The sequence below is a fragment of the Stegostoma tigrinum genome, chromosome 10 (genome assembly GCF_030684315.1).
Source record: "Stegostoma tigrinum isolate sSteTig4 chromosome 10, sSteTig4.hap1, whole genome shotgun sequence".
NCBI classification, from domain to species: Eukaryota; Metazoa; Chordata; class Chondrichthyes; order Orectolobiformes; family Stegostomatidae; genus Stegostoma; species Stegostoma tigrinum.
Genome location: NC_081363.1, coordinates 45,969,683 through 45,989,782, shown reverse-complemented (window position 1 = coordinate 45,989,782; position 20,100 = coordinate 45,969,683). Strand labels below are relative to the sequence as shown.

General features: G+C 40.2%; 1 protein-coding gene across 3 annotated transcripts in view; it reads left to right on the top strand.

The window, feature by feature from the left end:
* Positions 1–20,100, top strand: part of txndc16 (thioredoxin domain containing 16) — a 92,797-nt gene that overhangs the window by 17,467 nt on the left and 55,230 nt on the right. For all 3 annotated transcript variants that reach the window (XM_048538362.2, XM_059649152.1, XM_048538363.2), the window contains exons 8-12: positions 2,142–2,298; positions 3,230–3,396; positions 3,897–3,957; positions 13,953–14,082; positions 15,346–15,492. In XM_048538362.2, coding sequence (XP_048394319.2) covers positions 2,142–2,298; positions 3,230–3,396; positions 3,897–3,957; positions 13,953–14,082; positions 15,346–15,492 — 662 coding nt within the window. The remainder of the gene's footprint in view (positions 1–2,141; positions 2,299–3,229; positions 3,397–3,896; positions 3,958–13,952; positions 14,083–15,345; positions 15,493–20,100) is intronic.

Below are 20,100 nucleotides of genomic sequence, written 5' to 3'. Positions count from 1 at the left end.
CCAGGATAAAACAGCCTGCTTGATTGGCATTACATCCACTACATTTCACATTCAACCCTTCAACACTGATGCACAGTGCAGCGGTATATATCGTCTACAAGATGCACTGAAACAACTCACCAAGCCTTCTTTGACAATGGCATCCAGACAGGCACTCTGCGTTGTCTGAATATGCAACCTCTATGATCTAGAAAGACAAGAGCAACAGACACAAGGTAACGGCGTTACCTGCAGGTTTCCCTCCGAGCCACATATCATCCAGATGTGGATCTATGTCATTGTTCCTTCACTGTCATGAGGTCAAAATCCTAACATTCCCTCCCTAACAGCACTGCAGCACACCTACATCCTGAGGACTGCAGCGGTTTAAGAAGGGAGCTTATCGCCATCTTTGCAAGGCAATTAGGGATAAACAATAAATATGGTCTGAGCTAGCAATGTCCATGTCACGTGAGCAAATTATAAAAAAAACCTTGTGTTCTAACTTACTTTGCGTGAAGCTGGAGATTGCCAGATAGAATTTGAACTTTGAGAATGAAGAAAAATGAACTTCTTTGTGAATTTAATGAATGTTGCAAAAAGTTGTCAAGATATTGTTACAAATATATTTGGTTCCAGTAATGAATATATTTAAGTTCAGTTTTTTTTAAAACCTTCTGATTCATCTTCAGATACAGAATGCTTTAGTAAATTGAGCAGTTTTAGATCAAATTATCAACAATTATCCAGCTTAGAGAACAACATTGGAAGTTACTCCAGGTGTCAAAGCTAACCGTGAGAAATGTCAGGCATGATCTAACTTTAGAAAAGTGGTGCTACGATAAATTTAGACTGATTCTGCCGTAATACCAGGATCTGCTGACCAGATCCTATCTGAGTACATTCAGTCTTGGGGAGGTGGTGTATTATAATGGAGTTGCCACAAAACTAAATGGATCAGGCATAGGAGGGCAGCTCCTCTTGCAGAGCAGCCCCCCTCCCCCACCAATAAAAAATGTCCTGACATTTCTTGGCTGAGCAGTTTTTTGCTTGAATCTAATTAGTCAAATATTCACTTAGTTAATGAAATCTTCGAGATGGAGTAGCAGGGCTGCAGTGGGCTTTTGAGTCTAGGACTCATCGCTCTAGCTTGCTTTCTTTGTTTTTTGTTTTTCTGTCTTTTCTTTCCATTTTTGGTTTGCTTTTTTCTTTAAAGCCTTTTGTGGCAGGTGCTGCGAGAGTGGGCCATGTGCGGAGGTGTGGCAACCTCCTAGTGGTGAGACGCAGCTGATGCGGCTTCTTCCAGCGATTGGAGGTGGTGGCGGTGGCAGTGGTAGCAAGGCCATCCTCCCAGCATTCAGGCCCGGAAGCAAAGCTCCTCCTCCTGCAGTTGGAAGAAGCGGTCAGTTCAAGATGGCGGCGCTGGCAAGATGATATCTTGGAGGAAGGTGGCAGGAACGGGACTCCTGGCGATGCAGTGGCCTGGCCTGGCAGCCAGGCGCTCCTCGTTGCAAGCAGGCCCAGAGTGGCACCTCCTGGCATCATTGAGGCAATGGCGGAGCCAGGGACCTCTAGTTGCAGTCATGGCAAGCCCAGAGTGGAGACCCCTGCTTGCTGACAAGGTGGCAATGGCAGGGAAGCTGGGGATTCCTGGTTGCAGGGCATGTGTGGGTTCAGCGCAAAATTCCACATCAGCAGCATTTGCAAGGTGGGCCTGGCAGCAAGGAGATGGTGCCTAAAGAGTGGTGGGTCTGGTGCAGGCAGTGGTGAGGTGGTAGAAGAGGCGTGTCATTGGTGAGCCGGCTCATGGTGGAGGCAGCAGAATGAAGATGGACACTCTTTCAATTATATCTTTTTATTGTGAAACTATTCAAAATGGTGCCGGATTGTGGTGGCAGTTGAAGCGTTTTGCTGCATTTGACTGTATCATTCACTGTAAAATGCGAACGACAATAAACAATTCAATTCAGTTCAATTTACGGGTCATCTGTCAGTCTATGTTGACTCATGTAAGAAATACCATAGAAGGCTACAGTTTGTTTTTGTATTAATATTGTCCTTTAGATGAACTGTGCATTGTAAGAGCACTGTATTTCTGCTAAAACATTTTTGCGCCTCATTAGTGACAATGTTTTGACTTTCTTTTAAATCTTACCACATAGCCCGGAAGATCCAGATAAGTATTCAGCCAAACTTTGGTTCTGCCATTGCAAGATGGTCTCAGATAAGAATCAGCCATGCAAGAGGACCTATTTTAAACAACCACTAACTACTGTGAATATACATTCGTCCCTTAAAATATTGGAGGCCCCGCTAGTGGTGAGAAAAATATTTATGAAATTTTCATGTGTTTTTAAACCAATATCTTTTTTTTTCTGTTTAACTAATTCTATAAATTGTTTACTTTCACGGAAAACACTGACAAACTGGATCCTATCAAGTGTTATGTAGATTTTATCATTACCTAAGCGAGAAATATGTAGACTTTCAAAAGGAAATATAGAGTATGATTTTGACATTTTTGTTAATGTGGAAGGATGTCCGTGTTAGATGTTCACTGATACATTGCTGACCCCATTGTTGAGAGAACATTCTCTCAGTGTAGCCTCAATACATTGGTTGACAGGCAGAGATTCAGTGAGCTTTTTGTTCTGTCACATGCGTCGTCATTGGCATCCTGTGTCATCAGAAATTGTTGGCTAATCAGAGACTGGCAACATCTGGGCACTGAAGCCTGTTGGTCAAGATTGGCTGCTCAGGGGATTGCAATAAATGCAGGGGAGGCAGAGGCAGGGCATGGCATTCGCTTTCAGAGGTAACCCCTTTTCCCACATACATGCTTCTAATTGCCCCAGATTTGGGTAATCACAGGGCCTCCCCATACCCAGCAGGTCAGTTACCCACTTGGGGAAACTTGCCACCTTTCTGTCTTGCTTGGAACGCAGATGGTTGGGGAGAAGGCATGCTGACGCCTTTGTGCCCATTAATTGACCATTTAGATTTTTTTTCGTGGTGAAGTTTTGAGACGGTCACTCTAGGCGTTCATGCTCAGAATTTAATTGCTGAGGTGGCAAAGAGGGGATGAATATCTTGGCAGGGTCAACTCATCCAATTATTTGCCCTAACTGCCAACTTCAGAAAGGACAGAATTCTACCCATTAGAGCTTAAAAAGTATTAATGCACAATAAGTATATTCCAAGTCTGTGAGAATAGTGCTGCATTAACAATTCCATTTTTCCACATTTTCAGGCAGAGTTTAATCTTCCACCTGAGGAAGTGTCTACAATTCATGTACAGTTAAAACTGCCCGTTGTGTTTCTTTTTACACAAAGAGAAACCTATGAACATGACAGATTAACTGCTGAATCTGTAGCATGGCAACTACTGGGAAGAGCAGGAGTTGTGATAGTGTCAAGGTAATGTTCAGAATAACCTTAGTTTTGTCAGAAAGAAGTAATTTTGCAAAAAAATGGCAAAGAAGCTAAGATCTTCCTCAAACATTGAGATTCTCTGTATTCTGAAGCTTAATTTTAAGTTGGGTTTAGGTGAGAGTCCCTTTATTAAAATTGAGATGCTTTATTCATTGTTGCACAATATTTTCATATCCAAATCATTACATTTTTCTTAGTTGGAGAATAGACATCTGTACAGCTTTAAAATGCTATTGAACGTGACAGTTTTGTCCTTTCTCTTGTGTATGACCTGCCTGAAGATTTTAAAAATTTCCTCCAGGACCCAATAGTACAAATGAAGGCACGATGTCTTAAAATTACAACTAAATCAGCAAAATGACAACTATTATAAATGTTTTATCAGCCAGACATTCATTATCTCTGCTATAAATTTGATTTATAATGCTTTTACAGTGATTGTTTAAAATTATTCTTTTGTAAGTGATTACATTCAACTTCAACAGGACCCAGCTACATCCCAAGGTACCAGCAGATGTCACTGTAGGCTACAGACCTGCTGGAGGGGTATGTCATTTATTTTGATGATTTGAAACTTCATTGCATCCTGTGCTGCACAGAATTCTCCTCATATAATCTCCAGTTCCTTCCTCGCTAATCTCCTGTGGCAAATTCTACCCATGCAACCTCACCTGTATTTCCATAGCAATGATTTCTGTCCAAAAAAAAGCAAAAGAGCTGCGGATGCTGTAAATCGGGATCCAGAACAAAGTCGCTGGAAGAGCTCAGCAGGCCTGGCAGCATCTGTGAAGGGAAAAAAAAAGTTACCGTTTTGGGTCCAGTGACCCTTGCTCAGAAATTAGTTATGTTTGAAGCTCATACGATCGAAGGCAAGCTGTTAACCTGCTTAGGAAATTGGCTGAATGGAATCAGACGGAGAGTAAGACCAATGGATAAATTCTGTAGTTAGCAGGATATGACTGGTGATGTCCCACAGAAATTTTTGTTTTAAAACTCACCATGTATATTAATGAAAGCAAGCTACATACCCAAACGTGCTGATGATACAAATGGTACTGCCTTTTTAATTAGTAAAGATGGAAACATAACATTTTCTGAGGCCTCTTCTGAAGAAGAGTTAGTCCGGACTCAAAATGTTAAGTCTGTTTCTCTGTCCACAGATACTGCCAGCCCTTCTGAGTATCTCCAGCATTCTCTGTGCTTGTTTCGATTTAAAAAAAAGATGTTGGTAGATTTAAATGAATGGACAAATCTGTGGCAAATGGATTTCTGTGCAGGCTTATGTGAAATTTATCGACTTCGGACCTTAATAAAGAACACAACAAGTACATTCCTAATGGTGAAGGAGGAGAAACAGTAGGCAGCCAGCTTCGAGTGTACATTGTGTGTTCACATGGGCTTAAGCAATGAAATGAGTTACTCCTGTCATGTTCCCTTGGGCTTAGTCCCCAGCCATCTTTTTCTACAATAAGCAAACTTGCAGCAATAGTTGTGTTGTGCATTAGTGTTGGGAATGTCAGGTACTTCTGACTCCACTCAGACGTAGCGTGCACCTCTTATGGAGAAACTGTAATCAGCTCCAGTCACAGGTCTAAAATGGTAGGCCACGGCAAGCCCCTCCTGCCAATTGCAGGCTCTCATTTTAAAGGTGCTGGTGGAAGATGTGAGCAAGAGGAGAAGTAAAAGGAAGGGATTTAGTTGATCTTCTTTGCACAAGTGGTGAGAGATGACAGGGTAAATCAATGCAAATGCATCACAACCAGGACCAAGCAGGAAAAGTTTATTAAACTGATAAGAGCTACTAAGCTAAGAGTCCTGCCTCTAACGTTTCTCTCCTTCATCATACACCACTCATTCAAAACTTGCCTCTTTCCCGATCTCTGCAATGTACTGTACCCCACCCCCTGCTACTGCAACAGTCTGCATCTATCTCTATCCTCACTTTAACTTAATTTTAGGTCCTGCATCCCATGCCATCTTTCACATACCTCTTCACTACTTAACCTGACATGGACACCTCAAAACATCCTAATAGACCAACACTGTCACTCCATTATTTCTTCAAGGACAAATGGCCATTCGTTACAAGAATGTAGATGAAGAGTTTGTCTGCTTGTGAGCTGGACTGACTGGAAGACCAAGCCATGGACATCATGGGTGGAGGGTACATGAGCATGGTGAATGCTGATTCTGGAGAACACATTTGGATCACACTTTGCTTCTCAATAAACTGTCATCCTCACAAACTAAATGGCAAGTGTTGCAGTGTTAAGGAATCACTCATCTGTCTCTCTTAATCCTTTCCACTAACTCTTACCCTCTGTTCCATTCCATGCTCAGAGGCTAAGCAGTCTCTGGGGAGAGAAGATGAAGAGCAGGAAAGTACATTTGGAGACAATGCATCAAATGCATGAACCTTGGAAGTACATATTTAGGCTTTGCTTTCCCACTTTCCATAAAACTACATAAGGATTGCTAACACTCCTATAGGGAGAAACATAGATATCAAGGATCCAACTTACAGATGTAAATGGAAGGCTGTGCAACAAGCACCTTCTAAGGTGCATTAGTTCACGTGCTTGCAAGCTTATGCACAACATCCAAAACATGGATAGTTTCACTTTTAACTTCGATGAGGTTTTGATGTCACCAAAACCTTATAGTAAACCATGGAGCACGTGATCAGGTCTATAAGCATAACAGAGGTTCTGACAGTAATCGAACCTCTGGAGACAGACCTAATAGCTTCACTGGAAGTTTAAATGCTCTCACCTTGACATGCAACACCTCCTCAAGCTTTCAAAATCTGAGATCCTGGCTAGATGGTTGTTGAGCAGCAAGGCACTACTGCACTTTTCTGTTGTGTGAAATGCAGGCATGCAACCACATGAATATTTGTATTTCTCTGAGGGAGTGCTTACTGCACAGCCCCAGGATGACTGCATGCCCCCTTCCCACCTGCTTTGCAACCATATTTGCACTAGACTACCCTGGACAGTGCTGGCTGAACAGGGTCATAAATGGCCAGAGATGTTTTGGGTGACCCACCTCTTTCACCTGAAAGGCCCTGTTTTTCTCCTGGAGTTCCTGGCTCCGCAGAACTGATCTTTAAAATTGCAGCTTTTGATTAGGAAATGTTGAGGGCTGTATTGGGAATTAGGGCAGGTGACCCAGTAAGAGCCGCGAGGTTCTAGCACTTTGGTCAAAGCTTAAAAATACAGATTAAACTATAAATACCTGATACTCCCCGTCATCCCCACACACTCACTATGCCCCAGTTATGAAATACCCAGCATTATTTTCTTTTAATTCCGCATGTTCGTAGTCAAATTTGCCAGAACCAATGAGTTTATGCATTTTTTTGTATATAAACGTGCCTTTCCTGAAAGTTGCCTTACATCCACCAAAGCATTTCCTAACTTTACCAAAGTGTCCAGAGACCAGATTTGCCCGAAACGTCAGCTTTTGTGCTCCTGAGATGCTGCTGGGCCTGCTGTGTTCATCCAGCCTCACATTTCATTATCTTGGATTCTCCAGCATCTGCAGTTCCCATTATCACTCATTCATAGATTATATGTTGCTTTTCCAAAAGGGGAAGTACAAAATATTCCACCAGTACTCACCCTTCACAGACCACACCCCCCCTTCATTCCCCCTCACATTCACACATTCCCCATCCACCACCCTGTTTTGTTGGGGTGGGGTTTGGTTCTGAGAATAAACCTTTCCATTAATTTCCTGTCTTAGAGCTTTAGTAGACGATAGCACTGTTGGACCTATCCTGGTATTTGGAACTTTCACTTACTTGTCACCTGTTGATGTTCCTTCTCTGTTTCTTCATCATCCAGCAGCCCCACTCATACAGTGTGGAGTCTGCAGCCACTAGGCTTGAGACTTCTTTGGAGTTGTGTTAAAGGAGATTAAACCCCAGTGGTCTGCTGTGTCAGCATTCTGGTTCTTGTATGATTTTCAGCATATTAAAGCCATCTATCTGCCTTGGTGTTTGACCAAAATCATGAGCCAGATGGCAAAAGATTAACCCAGGTCCCTGAGCAGACAACTTCTGACCAATTATCCTTGTGGAAATGAGGGGATGTTGAGAAATGGCTTGGGTGAAAAATATCATGACTATCACAGGAAGTAAGAATCCCTACAATATGGAAACAGCCCCATTTGGCCCACAGTTGGCACACCAACTCTCCAAAGAACATCTAACCCGGTCTCACCTCCACCACCCCCCCCCCACCCTATATTTCCCACTGCTAATCCACCTAACCATCACATCTTTGGACCGTGGGAGGAAACCAGAGCACCCAGAGGAAACTCTGTAGACACAGGGAGAATTCCACACAAAGTCATTCAAGGGTGGAATTGAATCCGGGTCTCTGGCACTGCAAGGCAGCAGTTCTAACCATTGCGTTGCTGACAGAGATCTGCACAATGATCTGCAAAAGCTCACAGATGAGTGACACAATTGAGGAACAGATTTTTTTTATTCTGTTTGAGCGTTGCTAATTGATAGGAAGCACAGAGGAGACTTCCTGCACCTGAGGGGATGCAGTAATTCTGACAAATCCAACTTTCCTCTTGTTTGGAAATTTCTATAGAGAATTTGATAAACTCTCGTTGTTTTGCAAAGAATGTTACTGTATTGACAGAAAACTAACATGTTCCTTATGTACCTTTTGGAGTCTGCATTTGCACAAAGTCATGAACTGTGAGATGAGTTGTCCTGAATTACCTGGGTATTGCAGTACATGCGTTGGTATTATTCTAGTTATTGCTGTAACAGGTGTCTTGGCTCAGTTCCTGCCTCCTGACTGAAGTGAAGGTGCCTGATACATGACTTTTTGTCAGGTTCAGGAGAGACAATCAGCCCTTATGGCTTCCTTGCCCTCATTGTCTTCTAGCATCTTCTCTGGGTTTGTAGTGCCTCCCTTGGTGCTCTCTTTCTCTTTGGATAGCAGCTTCAAAGGCAACCTGAGCTACATTTCCACGCTCCATGATGGTGCTGTAGCTTATCTTCCCAAACTAAGGAACCTGAAACACCAGCCAACATAACGAAGAAGGAGCAAATTACTGCAGATGCTGGAATCTGACCTGAAAACAAAAATAAAATGCCAGCGATCACAGTGGGTCAGGCAGCATCTGTGGAGAGAAAGCAAGCTAATGTTTCAAGTCTAGATGTTAGCTTGCTTTCTGTCCAGGGATGCTGCCTGAGGCACTGTGATCTCAAGCATTTTTTGTTCTTAACATAGTGACAAAATTGTTTGAAATGTACACCATCAGCATGAATGATTAACCATAATTTTATTGAAGGTGAGACTCTCATTAGATCTTGCTGCTGCCTCCTGTGTTCTAACAGGCTCTGTCATGATTTGCTTCGTGTAATTGGGAACTAACAAATTGGGACTTGGGCATTGTGCCAAAAATCCATATGCATATTCAGACAATGTTTGCTTCAGGAAAGTGTTACAGAAAACATATTTAGCTCTAAACTTTCTGTCATTGCACAAGCATATGCATTTATGATTGCAAACCCCTTAATTTTTTTTTGTGGGGCATTTATATAGTAACTGAAAGGGGCTGATGAGCTCAGTCTGTGTGTGAACTTCTGTGTAGCTGCACAGCAACACACTTTAGAAGTCTTCAAGACATTAACAGGAAAAGACAGGGTAGATTATGATAAGCTATTTCCACTGATTGGCAATTCTTGAATCAGGCAGTGTAGTCTGAAAATTAGGGCGAAACCATTCGGGAGAGATGTTAGGAAGCAGTTCTACTCGCTGAGGGTTGTTGGGGTTTGGAACTCTCTTGCACAAATGTTGGTTGATGCTTGATCAGTTGTTAATTTTAAACCTTGGGATCGATTCACAATAATTTATCCAAGGTATTGAGAGATATGGGCCAGAGGCAGGTATATGGACTTAGGCCACGATTTCATTGAATAGTAGAACAGCCTTGAGGGGCTGAAAAGCCACACCTGTTCGTGTGTTCCTCAAAGGAACATTGCTGAGCACCCAACCCGTTAGGGTGACATGTTTAAAATGATAAAAGAGATAAATAGGCTAGATGGAGGGAAATTATTGGGATGACACCAGGAGATGCTTTTTCACACAGATTAGTTTAAATCTGAAATGCTGTTCATCTGTGCTGTGGATTTCGGATCGATTACAATGCTCAGGAATGAGACTGATACATTTTTAGTGAATCATGATATGAAAGGATATAAATTCAAGGTCAGTACATGGGGTTGAAGTACCTGTCATCCTGATTTGAGTCAAGCAATGTGGCTGACCTGGATCTTAACAAGGTGCATGCAAAAGCTGTGTCAGCATTTTAATTCTCGGAATTAGAGTTCAAATGTCATTATTGAAGACCCAATTATCTAACATAGCCCTGGTAACAGGGCAGATAAAAGTCCACCCGGTTCCTGATTACCAATGCTTTTACTGTTTAAAAACTGGGTGTGTGTAGATGTCTGAACCAAACTGAAGGTGGGTGTTCAGAAAGTCACTTGATTTGCCAGCATTCACTGTTTAGGCTTTCCTGACGTATCAGAGGCTTTTACTTGCCCTCCTGGGGATATTTTGCACTACGTTTGCATAACATTGGGAAACAAGTGGTGTTTGAAAAGGGCTTTATAGTATCATGAATTATTGTGGAATACCACCATTAGTGGTGATTGTGTCCTTTTTGGATAATGTAATATCAGACTTTCTTTGCTGTTACCTCCTACTCTGGTGCTCAGGATATTTTGTTTGCACTTGGCCAAAAGGATTGACAGATTCAACATTCTAAAATTGTTGCATACCGTGGTAGTTCGCTCAACGCTGATGGAAGATTGTGTTAATTTGTCAGTATTTAGTTAGAGTTCGGTTAGATATTTAGATAGTAATTGAGGTATTAATATAATATTCTGTTTAATTGTAGTCAGTGAAAGATGCTGCTGTTAAGAGCACATAGGCCTTTGCCTGTGGTTGTTTTCTGTCAAAGCTGACATTAAGGATCTGACCACTGGCTAATAGATCCTTAATCTATTGCAGGAGAACACTTATGTTTTATGACCTATGCTAAACTGTAAAGACCTTTGAAATGAAATGCATTTTGGGTATCAGGACACAACTAGGTCTTAAATTTTCTGAAAAAGGGTCCAGACTCAAAACATCCACTTTCCTGCTCCTTTGATGCTGCCTGGCCTGCTGTGTTCATCTAGCTCTACGCCTTGTTATCTAGGTCTGAAATGATGTCAGTTTTTTAACCTTAGTTATGTAACTGTCCTCGTATAACTTTGGAATTAAGTTCTGTCATCAGTATTGTCTGATTATTTTGACGTACTTTGTTATATTTTGTAATGTTGCATTGTTACCTCAGTTTAAACATGATTCATTATGATGATAAGACTTGATTCTTGCTAATGTGACTCCTATTTCTTTGGAGAACAAAGGTAGATCATAATCTTTTCAAAGTAACTTTTTAGTTAACTTAGCAAGTAATGTTTTTAACTAAAACATATTGATAGACTTTAGAATTTGGTGGCACGGTGTCTCAGTGGTTAGCACTGCTGCCTCACAGTGCCAGGGACCTGGGTTGATTCAGCCTCAGATGACTGTTTGTGTGGAGTTCTCCCTGTGTCTGCGTGCGTTTCCTCTGGGTGCTTCAGTTTCCTCCCATTGTCGAAACGTGTGCAGGTTAGGTGGATTGGCCATGTTAAATTATCCATAGTGTTCAGGGATGTGTAGTTTGGGTGCATTAGCCATAGAAAATGCAGGGTTACAGGGATAGAATATAGGTATGAGTGGGATGATGTTTGGAGAGTTGGCATAGACTTGTCGAGCTGAATAGCCTGTTTCCACACAGTGAGGATTCTGTTTTAAAAAATACACAATTGCCCAGAACATTTAAAAAAGTCAGTTGGAACATTTGTAATCATATTATTCATTAACATACGATGCTACATATTCTATAAGCAGGCACACAAATTACTTTGGTGCCTCATCTTAAGAGTTCTGTAATCTTAGTAAGCTGACAGGAGCAAACAGTAATGAAAAGGATGGCTCCAGTGTCAGTGCGGGGAACCAGTCTAGAGATGAGAGCAAGGGAATACCAGTAAGTGATTGTCAATCTTAAGAAATGAATCATATATGGAAGATGTGCTATCTAATCAATCTGAAATTGATCCCTTGTAGTTCATGCATTGACAAGCCACTTAGCCTACAGGTTGCTTCTGATCAAGTACAGAGTTAGAGACCATTAAGTGTTAATAAGCAATAATCCATCACAGTCCTGTGTACAGGAAGAAGACCCCTTAACAGTAGCTGTTCTATAAGACAGAGAATAAATCAGGAGAGAATGAGGGCGTGTGGAAAAAAAAAGTATGCTAATAAAGGGTAACTTTAATCTTTATGTAGATTTGAAAAAAAAACAAATTGGTACAGGATGCCAGGAGAAAGGGCTCATAGAGTGTATTTGAAACAGTTTTCAAGAGCAATTTGTGGATTCAATCGGGAATCAGGCTGTTTTTGATCAGATATTGTGTAATGAGGCAGACTGATAAATGATCTCAGAATAAAAGATCTTCTAGACAACAGTGACTGGTCACTTTTAGATTCAGTTTGACAGTGAGAAACTTGAATTGGAACAATAGTTCTAAACCTACGTAAGGGTAATTATTTTACAGAATTGACTAGGTTAATCACAATAACTACAAAAAAAAATACTTTATAAGGCAGTGATTCAGCCCATCCACTTCAGGATACCAGCTCACAATTTCTGGTTAACTGATAATAAGACCATGAGATAGAGGAAGAGAAGGTAGCCATTTGACCCATAAACTCTGCTTTACCGTTCCATGAAATCATGGCTGATCTGGTAATCCTCAATTTTACTTTCCTATCTTTTCCGTATAACCCTTGATTCCTTGACTGATTAAAAATCTGTCTATCTCAGCCATAAATATACTTAATAATCCAGCCTCCATAGTCCTCTGCTATAAAAATTCCAAAGAATCACTACCCTCTGAGAACAACAAAATCCTCCTCACAGTGTTAAATAGATGACACCTTATTTTGAGACTGTGCTGTCTGGTGTGAGGCTTTACCACAATGGGAAACAACCTCTTTGCATCTACCCTGTCAAACCCGAATAATCTGGCATTTTACAAAAGCGTCACCTCTCATTGTTCTAAATTCCAATGAGTATAGCTCAACTCAGTCACCCTCCATTCATAAGAAAATCCCTCCATGAGTGGAATCAGCCCAATGAATCTCTGAACTGCCTCTGGTATCAGCTTTCTTTCGATAAGAGGATCAGCAACGTTTTACAGTATTCTAGGTGTGGTCTAAATTGAATAGTTTTAGTAAGACCTCCCTATGTTTATTGGCTAATATATTTGGAATAAAGGCCAACTTTCCACTTGCCTTTTCCATTACCCACTGAACCTGAATGCTAGCTTTTTGTGAACTGTATACTGTAGCTCTTTACAGCCTTTCCTCAATTAAACATGATTCAGCCTTTCTATTCTTCCTGCTCATGTGCTTAATTAACATCACATTTTTGCACATGATATTCCAATTGCCAAAGTATTGCCCATTTGTTTAACCTGTTCACATCCCTCACCCCATGACTCATTGTGTCATCCCCTTGTTACTTATTTTCCCAACTTTTTTTTGTCTCATCCACAAACTCAATGATAGTAAATTCACTTTGCTCATCCAAGTCATTAATCTGCATCATGCCCATAACATACTGTCCCCAATACCATCGACTCATCTTTTACGTAGCATAATGTCCAGCGCCTTATTGAATATCTTTTTGGAATCTAAACATTTTACATCTACTGATTCCCCATTGCCTATGCTGCTTGCTACTTCCTCAATGAACTGTGATAAACCTGTCAGCCCTTCATGACGTCATTCTGACTCTGCTTGAGTATATTATGTATTTTTAAATACCCTACAATTACATCCTTAGTATTCTTCCAATAACAAGTGTTAAGCTAAATGACCTAATAATTGCTTTTATCCCCCCTTCTCTTTTTCACTAAGACCACCTTCTTGACTTGTTGCATGCATGTGCTGTAGGTGTACCCAAAGTAATGTTAAGAAGAAAGTTCAATGATTTTGACTAGTGTTAGTCAAGGAACAGTTACACAGTTCCAAGTTAGAATGGCATGTGGCTTGAAGGGGAACTTGTAGTGGTGTTCCAGTTACCCTTTTTTTCAGTGTGCTAGAGATCACAGGTTGGTCTGATCTTATGGAAGAAAAGCCATTGATGGTGCGGCTGAAGATAGTTGAGCATAAGTTACTGCCCAGAGGAAAATCCTGTGGCAATATCCTGACCATGAAACAAAATTATGCATATATGTGAATTGTAATCCAGTTATGAATAGTTAATATGTGGCTTTTATTTTCTTACAACATTGAAGCATTCACCAAAAGTAAATTTCTGAAAGCTATGAACTGGGCCATTTCTGTGGTTAACTATATATAACCCTTAGAAATTTGTTTTTGTCTGACTTCTGATATGTTGTGTTTCTTTAGGACTTACCCATCAATTATTTGGTTATAACATCAGTTGAAGAAATAGTTGATCTTGTCAAAGGTGAAGTGACAAATGTGTCCAGTGGGGTTAAAGATGAAGAAGAGGAAAATGAAGATTTGGATTTCCTAGGTATGGTGAAATACAATTAGAGCAGAAAAGAGCAAAATATAATGACAACCCCCATACGTGGAGAGTAAGGAGCAACTTTTCATTTACCATTATATGCTTTATATCATAAGAGAGGAGTACAAGTTCGTAACATAGATGCATTGTATTACTAGGTAACATCTACTTAAAGTTGCTCAGTGTATTTAAACTCCAGAACCTCCTGTTAAGTAACTAAGCATAAGCAGAGTGGGAATTCTTCTTAATGAAAGCATATTTTAAAACTGCAATAATTCCATACCATTATATATACTTGATTCAAAAATGTTAATGCTTTTAGCATGTCTTCTCGAACATTTTTTATATTCCCTTTTCTGAGAATAATAGGAAAGTGGCAGAAAGATTCCTGCGAAGATAATTTATGACATGCATCCTGAATGCTTTTTCTGGGGCCAATTCAGGAATGTTTGACCCCGAGATTCTGGATCCTACCATGCACCTCAAGACCTCCTTCAGAAATGTCATGCTAACAAATAGATTGAGGGTACTGTTCACATTAAAATAGATCTGAATAGTCTTCTTCATAACAGAAACGCATATGGCGCAAATTCATCACATATTGATGCAGTTCCCGTATTTACTTTTTTCTATTGTATATGCTTAAAGAAAGATGAAGTAAGAACAAAGAGCACTATACAACAGCAAGTCAGCCAGGACAAATCCATTTGTTGACAGAACTGGAATAGCTCTTTATTCTAATGTTTATTTCAACAAAATGTATGATTTTTTTTGATGAAATGTTTTTATATTATACTTTATTTGTGGAGATTGTTTCCTTTGTAATTTAATGTTGAATTATGATGATTAATTGTGTACCTCTGGGATCAAATAACAAGGATGCCTCATTATTCTCAGCTTTCTCCTGTTCTGCAATGTACAGTTATAGTTTCCTGAGATGAGAGTAATCACTTCTTTTAGAAAAGGTTAAAGTAGATAAGTTTTGAATGTATTTTACAAGAAGGTTAGCAATCACTTTGGTATATGAAAAGTAAGCATTCCAGACAAAATGACAGTCTTTGCAGCTTTAGTGTTGCTACTTCTAGAGGCATCCAGGAAAGTCACTTTACACCATCTATGATGCCTTTGAAACTAGTCGCAAAACCTTTTTTTTAACTTGCAGTGTAAGCATTAAAATGCTTCAGTTTCATAAAGGGTGAATGCATGATTAGGAAAAATGTTAATCTTATTTTGGTCAGTTGGATCTGAAGATTATTTTCTGTACTTCAGATATTCAAGATGATGAAGTAGCACAAACTATCAACACATACATAGGGAGGGAGCATGATGTAGGCTTAATTCAAGCACTGACAGATGTCAGCTTTCCTGCAATCTTAGAAACAATTCCCCACGTGGTGGTGCTGTTCTACACTGCTTGTAAGTACTGAGACATTTTAAGGATATAAGCTGATAATTTAGTTTAACTTGTAAAGATGAAGTGGAAAGAATTCCTGGGCTAAGTATCAAATTACAAAGTTCGAACGAAAATTCATCCGTCAAGCACAATGAAAAGTAATTTGGTGCAACATGTCGAGATGAATACAAAACAAATTGAAAGTTTGCATTTTCTATGCATAAGCATATTATGGTGGATGTGTATAAAATGATGATATGATTGACTAATTTAACCAGATGGAGCAAATAAATAGTGAACGTTTATGCTTTTGATGTTTGTATACAATCATTTACATAGCAAATATTCTTGATTTCTTTTAAACAGGTTGATTGTAGCTTTTTTTTCTAGGTGTCAGTTGTCTGTGTATGTACAGCATATTTTGTCAATTTTCAGTTTTCTGCGGACACCTGAAGTTCATGATGTGTACTAAGGTGGAATTGTCAGTCCTCCTGTTGCTTTTCTTAGTCACGGTTCTTAATTAGATGATACCTCATGATGGGCTATAATGAAATTGTTCATATCACATCATGGTAATTTATTGATATTGAACACATCATTTGTAAATTAATAATAATATTACAAAATGAAAGTACATATTTCTGGAGTCATTGCTGTAGTTATGATCAATGGAATTGAGGTGAAACAGTAAACAGAACATTTTTGTGGATAAATCCCACATCGTTTTATCCCTTTATAATTCCAGATTTATTAATTAATTGTATTTAATTTCCACTAGCTGATTTAGTGGTATTTAAACCCTTCTCTGAGGTGGGCATCTGGTTATGAATCAAATAAGGTGACCACTATGTGTTCACCTTGAGTACCATCTGCTTTGGTCAACGACAGACAACTGGTGAGCCTTGATTTGGGGTTCATTTCAAGATACATGACATTGCCTGGATAGCTTTGGTACCAGATTTTGTAGCTCATTGTGAAAATATTGAGACAAGAACTGTTTTTTGTTTCATTCATTCAGACTTGGAATGTGAGCATTGCTGGCAAAACAGCCACTTATTGCCCGTGCTTGTCCGTACCATGGATAGTAATCTCAAGTTCAACAGCTACATTCCGAACTGTTGCAGTCCATGTGCTGTAGGTATCACAAAGTACAGTAAGACAGGGTGTTCCAAGACACTGACCAAGCAACAATGGAAGGTTGATAATATATTTGCAAGTCAGGTTGCTGAGTGACATCGATAGGAATTTTCAGGAGGGGAGAAGGTTTTTCCATGCGTCGGCTGGTTTTGTCCTTCTAGGTGGTGGAGGTCATAGGTTTGAAAAGTGCTGTCGCAGGGACCTTGGTGATTTGCAGCACCGCATTTTGTTGGTTTGCTAAGAATCTACAGCCTTGCTAGAGGGAGTGAATGTTTCGTACACTTCATATTTTATGAAGTTTGGACTTCTTCACATAAGTTGCATTGTAAATGTTAATGACAGTGAAAAGTGATTTCTGCTTCATATAATTATTAAAATTATATTCTAAGTCTGGTGTCAAATCATAGCCAAGCGAAGAGGAGTTCCTGAAGCTGCCTTCTCTGAGTGCTTCTATTTGAAATGGCATGGACTATGAGCCCAGGTCAGAGTCCTTTGACCTTCCCACGATCATTTAAAAAAAAATCTTCTGAGTCTTGATTTAAATGTTGATGGCCAGGATTCTTGTCATCCTGAAATTTATTTAGAAGAAAGCTCTGTGCATGCCATTAAGCTTATGCAGACATTTTTGCCCGGAAGCTTGGATTTGCAGGCAGGCAGATCTTATGTAATGTGAACAAAGTTTTGCATCGTTGGAATTTGAGCATAAACATCTCTGTACTTGTGAGCAACAAAATACGAAGTCAATAATTTGTCTTAACAACCCATGTTTAGGCCAAAAAAAGTCAGTCAGCAGTTATTTAGCTAACACTTGTTTCTAAATATGTGTGCATAATTTTAACTGAAGGCACATAAGGCTGCAGTGTCATCAGTGTTGCTTCCTTCTGATGTGCAATTTTTTTTACTCAACATGTTTAATTATGACACACCTCCGTTGCAGGTGGGACTTGAACCAGAGCCATCTGGCTCTAAGGGACAATACGAGTGTGCCACAGGCAACTGCATCCAGGTTATATTTGCTGTACCTCGTGGTTCCCACATTTCCTGGATTTTCCAGGCATCTTCCTGGAAAGGATTGTGCACCCCTTATGCACCACTGCTAACATTCCCGGCTGATGATCATACATTTCTTCAGACGATTCTACCAGACATTCTTGCGTCTTATTGGAGGGTACCTTTCAGTTAGTTTACTACTTTCAATTCTTACCACCACCTTTTCTACCTCATGGTCTGCTCATTACAACTACTCAATCCCAATATTTTAGAATTATTTGTTTCAGTTACATAGAATATAAAGGTGACATCTTTTCCTTTGTATGCCCCACTGATTGATGTTGTTCCTGTTATTGAATCTACTTCCCTTATATGCCATGGGCATGACTTTTCTCAGTCTTTTAACATTTTTCCTTAGGTAATCATTTCCATTCAAATTTTCAGGCCAGACCCTCTCCTCTAGTCTGTATGGAATAATGTTATCTTGTGTTCTAGTATCCAGATTTATGTCTGAGAGCTTATTTCTCATTTTCTTTGAATGGAGTGAATTTCTTTCCTATGAGAACTGTTGTGCTCAAACATTTCATTCAGTTGCATGGTTCCTACGCCTGTATCCCCAAACACACCTTCATGATGAAGGATATGGATGTTTTGGTTTATTTTCTTTCCCCATTCATCATATTGTTCAGTCTTTCGTAACATTTTTACTACCTTCTTTTGTTCTGCATATTTCATCCCAAGGTTTCCACAAGCTCAGCAGTATAGCCCACATAGGTGTTATTTTCACTTGTCTGTGATCTCAGGTGGTCATCACAGCTATTGGTGATCTTTCTTTCTAATGCGCCTCTTTTTGTTGCTGATTCAAGACATCAGTCCTTGTATCTTTTTCGTGACTTAACTGATGACAAGCTATTTGGTTAGGCAGCGTCTTCGAATCTCTGCTCATGGTTTTATTGGCTCTGGCAATGTCAAAAACCTGAGATATTGTGAACTTCTCTTGCTCCAAACAGACGTTTTTGTACTTCAGAGTATGCAGAACTAGCAACATTTCATTTGTATCCTTAACCTTTGATCTGGCTGTATTTTTCAATTTTGGCAAGCAATTTGTCAACGAGTTCACCAAGTATGCCAGATACCAAGTATTGAAATTCATTTTGTTGGATCTGATGGTTTAACTTAAGTTGGAGGTGTCCACTGGAAAAAAAATTGCTTGTACTTTATACTGCCATTGTCCTTTATCTCCCAGTTATTAGTGGAGAACTTACCTTAAGATGATAAGACCATAATACCTGGGAACAGAAATTTGGCCTTTCAGCCCATCAAGTCTGCTGTGCCATTTAATCATGGCTGATAAGTTCCTCAACCCCATTCTCCTGCTTTTCTCCCATAACCCTTGATCCCTTTGTTAATCAAGAACCTACCTAACTCAGTATTAAATGTATCAATGACTTGGCCTCCACAGCCTTCTGAGGCAGTGAATTCCATAGATTCACCACTCTCTGGCTGAAGCTTCTCCTTATCTCTGTTCTTAAAGGTCTTCCCTTGACTCTAAGGCTGTGCCCTCAGGTCCTATACTCTCCTACCAAAGGAAGCATCTTCCCAACATCCACTCTGTCCAGGCCATTCAGTATTCGTAATGTTTCAATTAGATCCCCCCTCATCCTTCTAAACTCCAATGAGTATAGTCACAGAGTCTTCAAACTTCCATTCCTGGGATCATTCTTCTGAACCTCCTCTGAACCCGCTCCAGGTCCAGTACATTCTTCCTGAGATGTGGGGCCCAAAACTGCACACAATACTCCAAATGTGGCTTGACCGGAGCTTTAGAAAGCCTCAGTAGTACATCCCTGCTTTTATATTCAAGTCCTCTCAAAATAAATGCCAACACTGTATATGCCTTCCTGACTACTGACTCAACCTGCAAGTTTACCTTGAGAGAACCCTGGACAAGAACTCCCAAGTCTCTTTGCACTTGAGACTTCTGAATTTTCTCCCCGTTTAGAAAATAGTCCATGCTTTTATTCTTCTTAAGAAAATGCATGACCTCACACTTTCCCACATTGTACTCCATCTGCCACTTCTTTGCCCACTTTCCTAACCTGTCCAAATCTACCTGCAGCCTCCCCACTTTCTCAATACTACTTGTCCCTCCACCTATCTTTTATCATCTGCAAACTTAGCCAGAATGCCCACAGTTCCTTCATTCAGTTCATTAATGTATAGAGTGAAAAGTTGTGGTCCCAACACTGACCTTTGCGGAACGCCACTTGTCACTGGCTGCCATCCTGAGATAGACCACTTCATCCCCACTCTCCTCTCCACTGGTGTCGTTTAGTTGGGTGTTAGTTGTGTTTGGATGTCATTTTGTTTGCAAATGATACTGGCTGTCTCTCTCGCGCTCTCTCTCTCTCTCTCTCGCGCTCTCTCTCTCTCTCTCGCGCTCTCTCTCTCTCTCTCTCGCGCTCTCTCTCTCTGTCTCGCGCGCTCTCTGTCTCGCGCGCTCT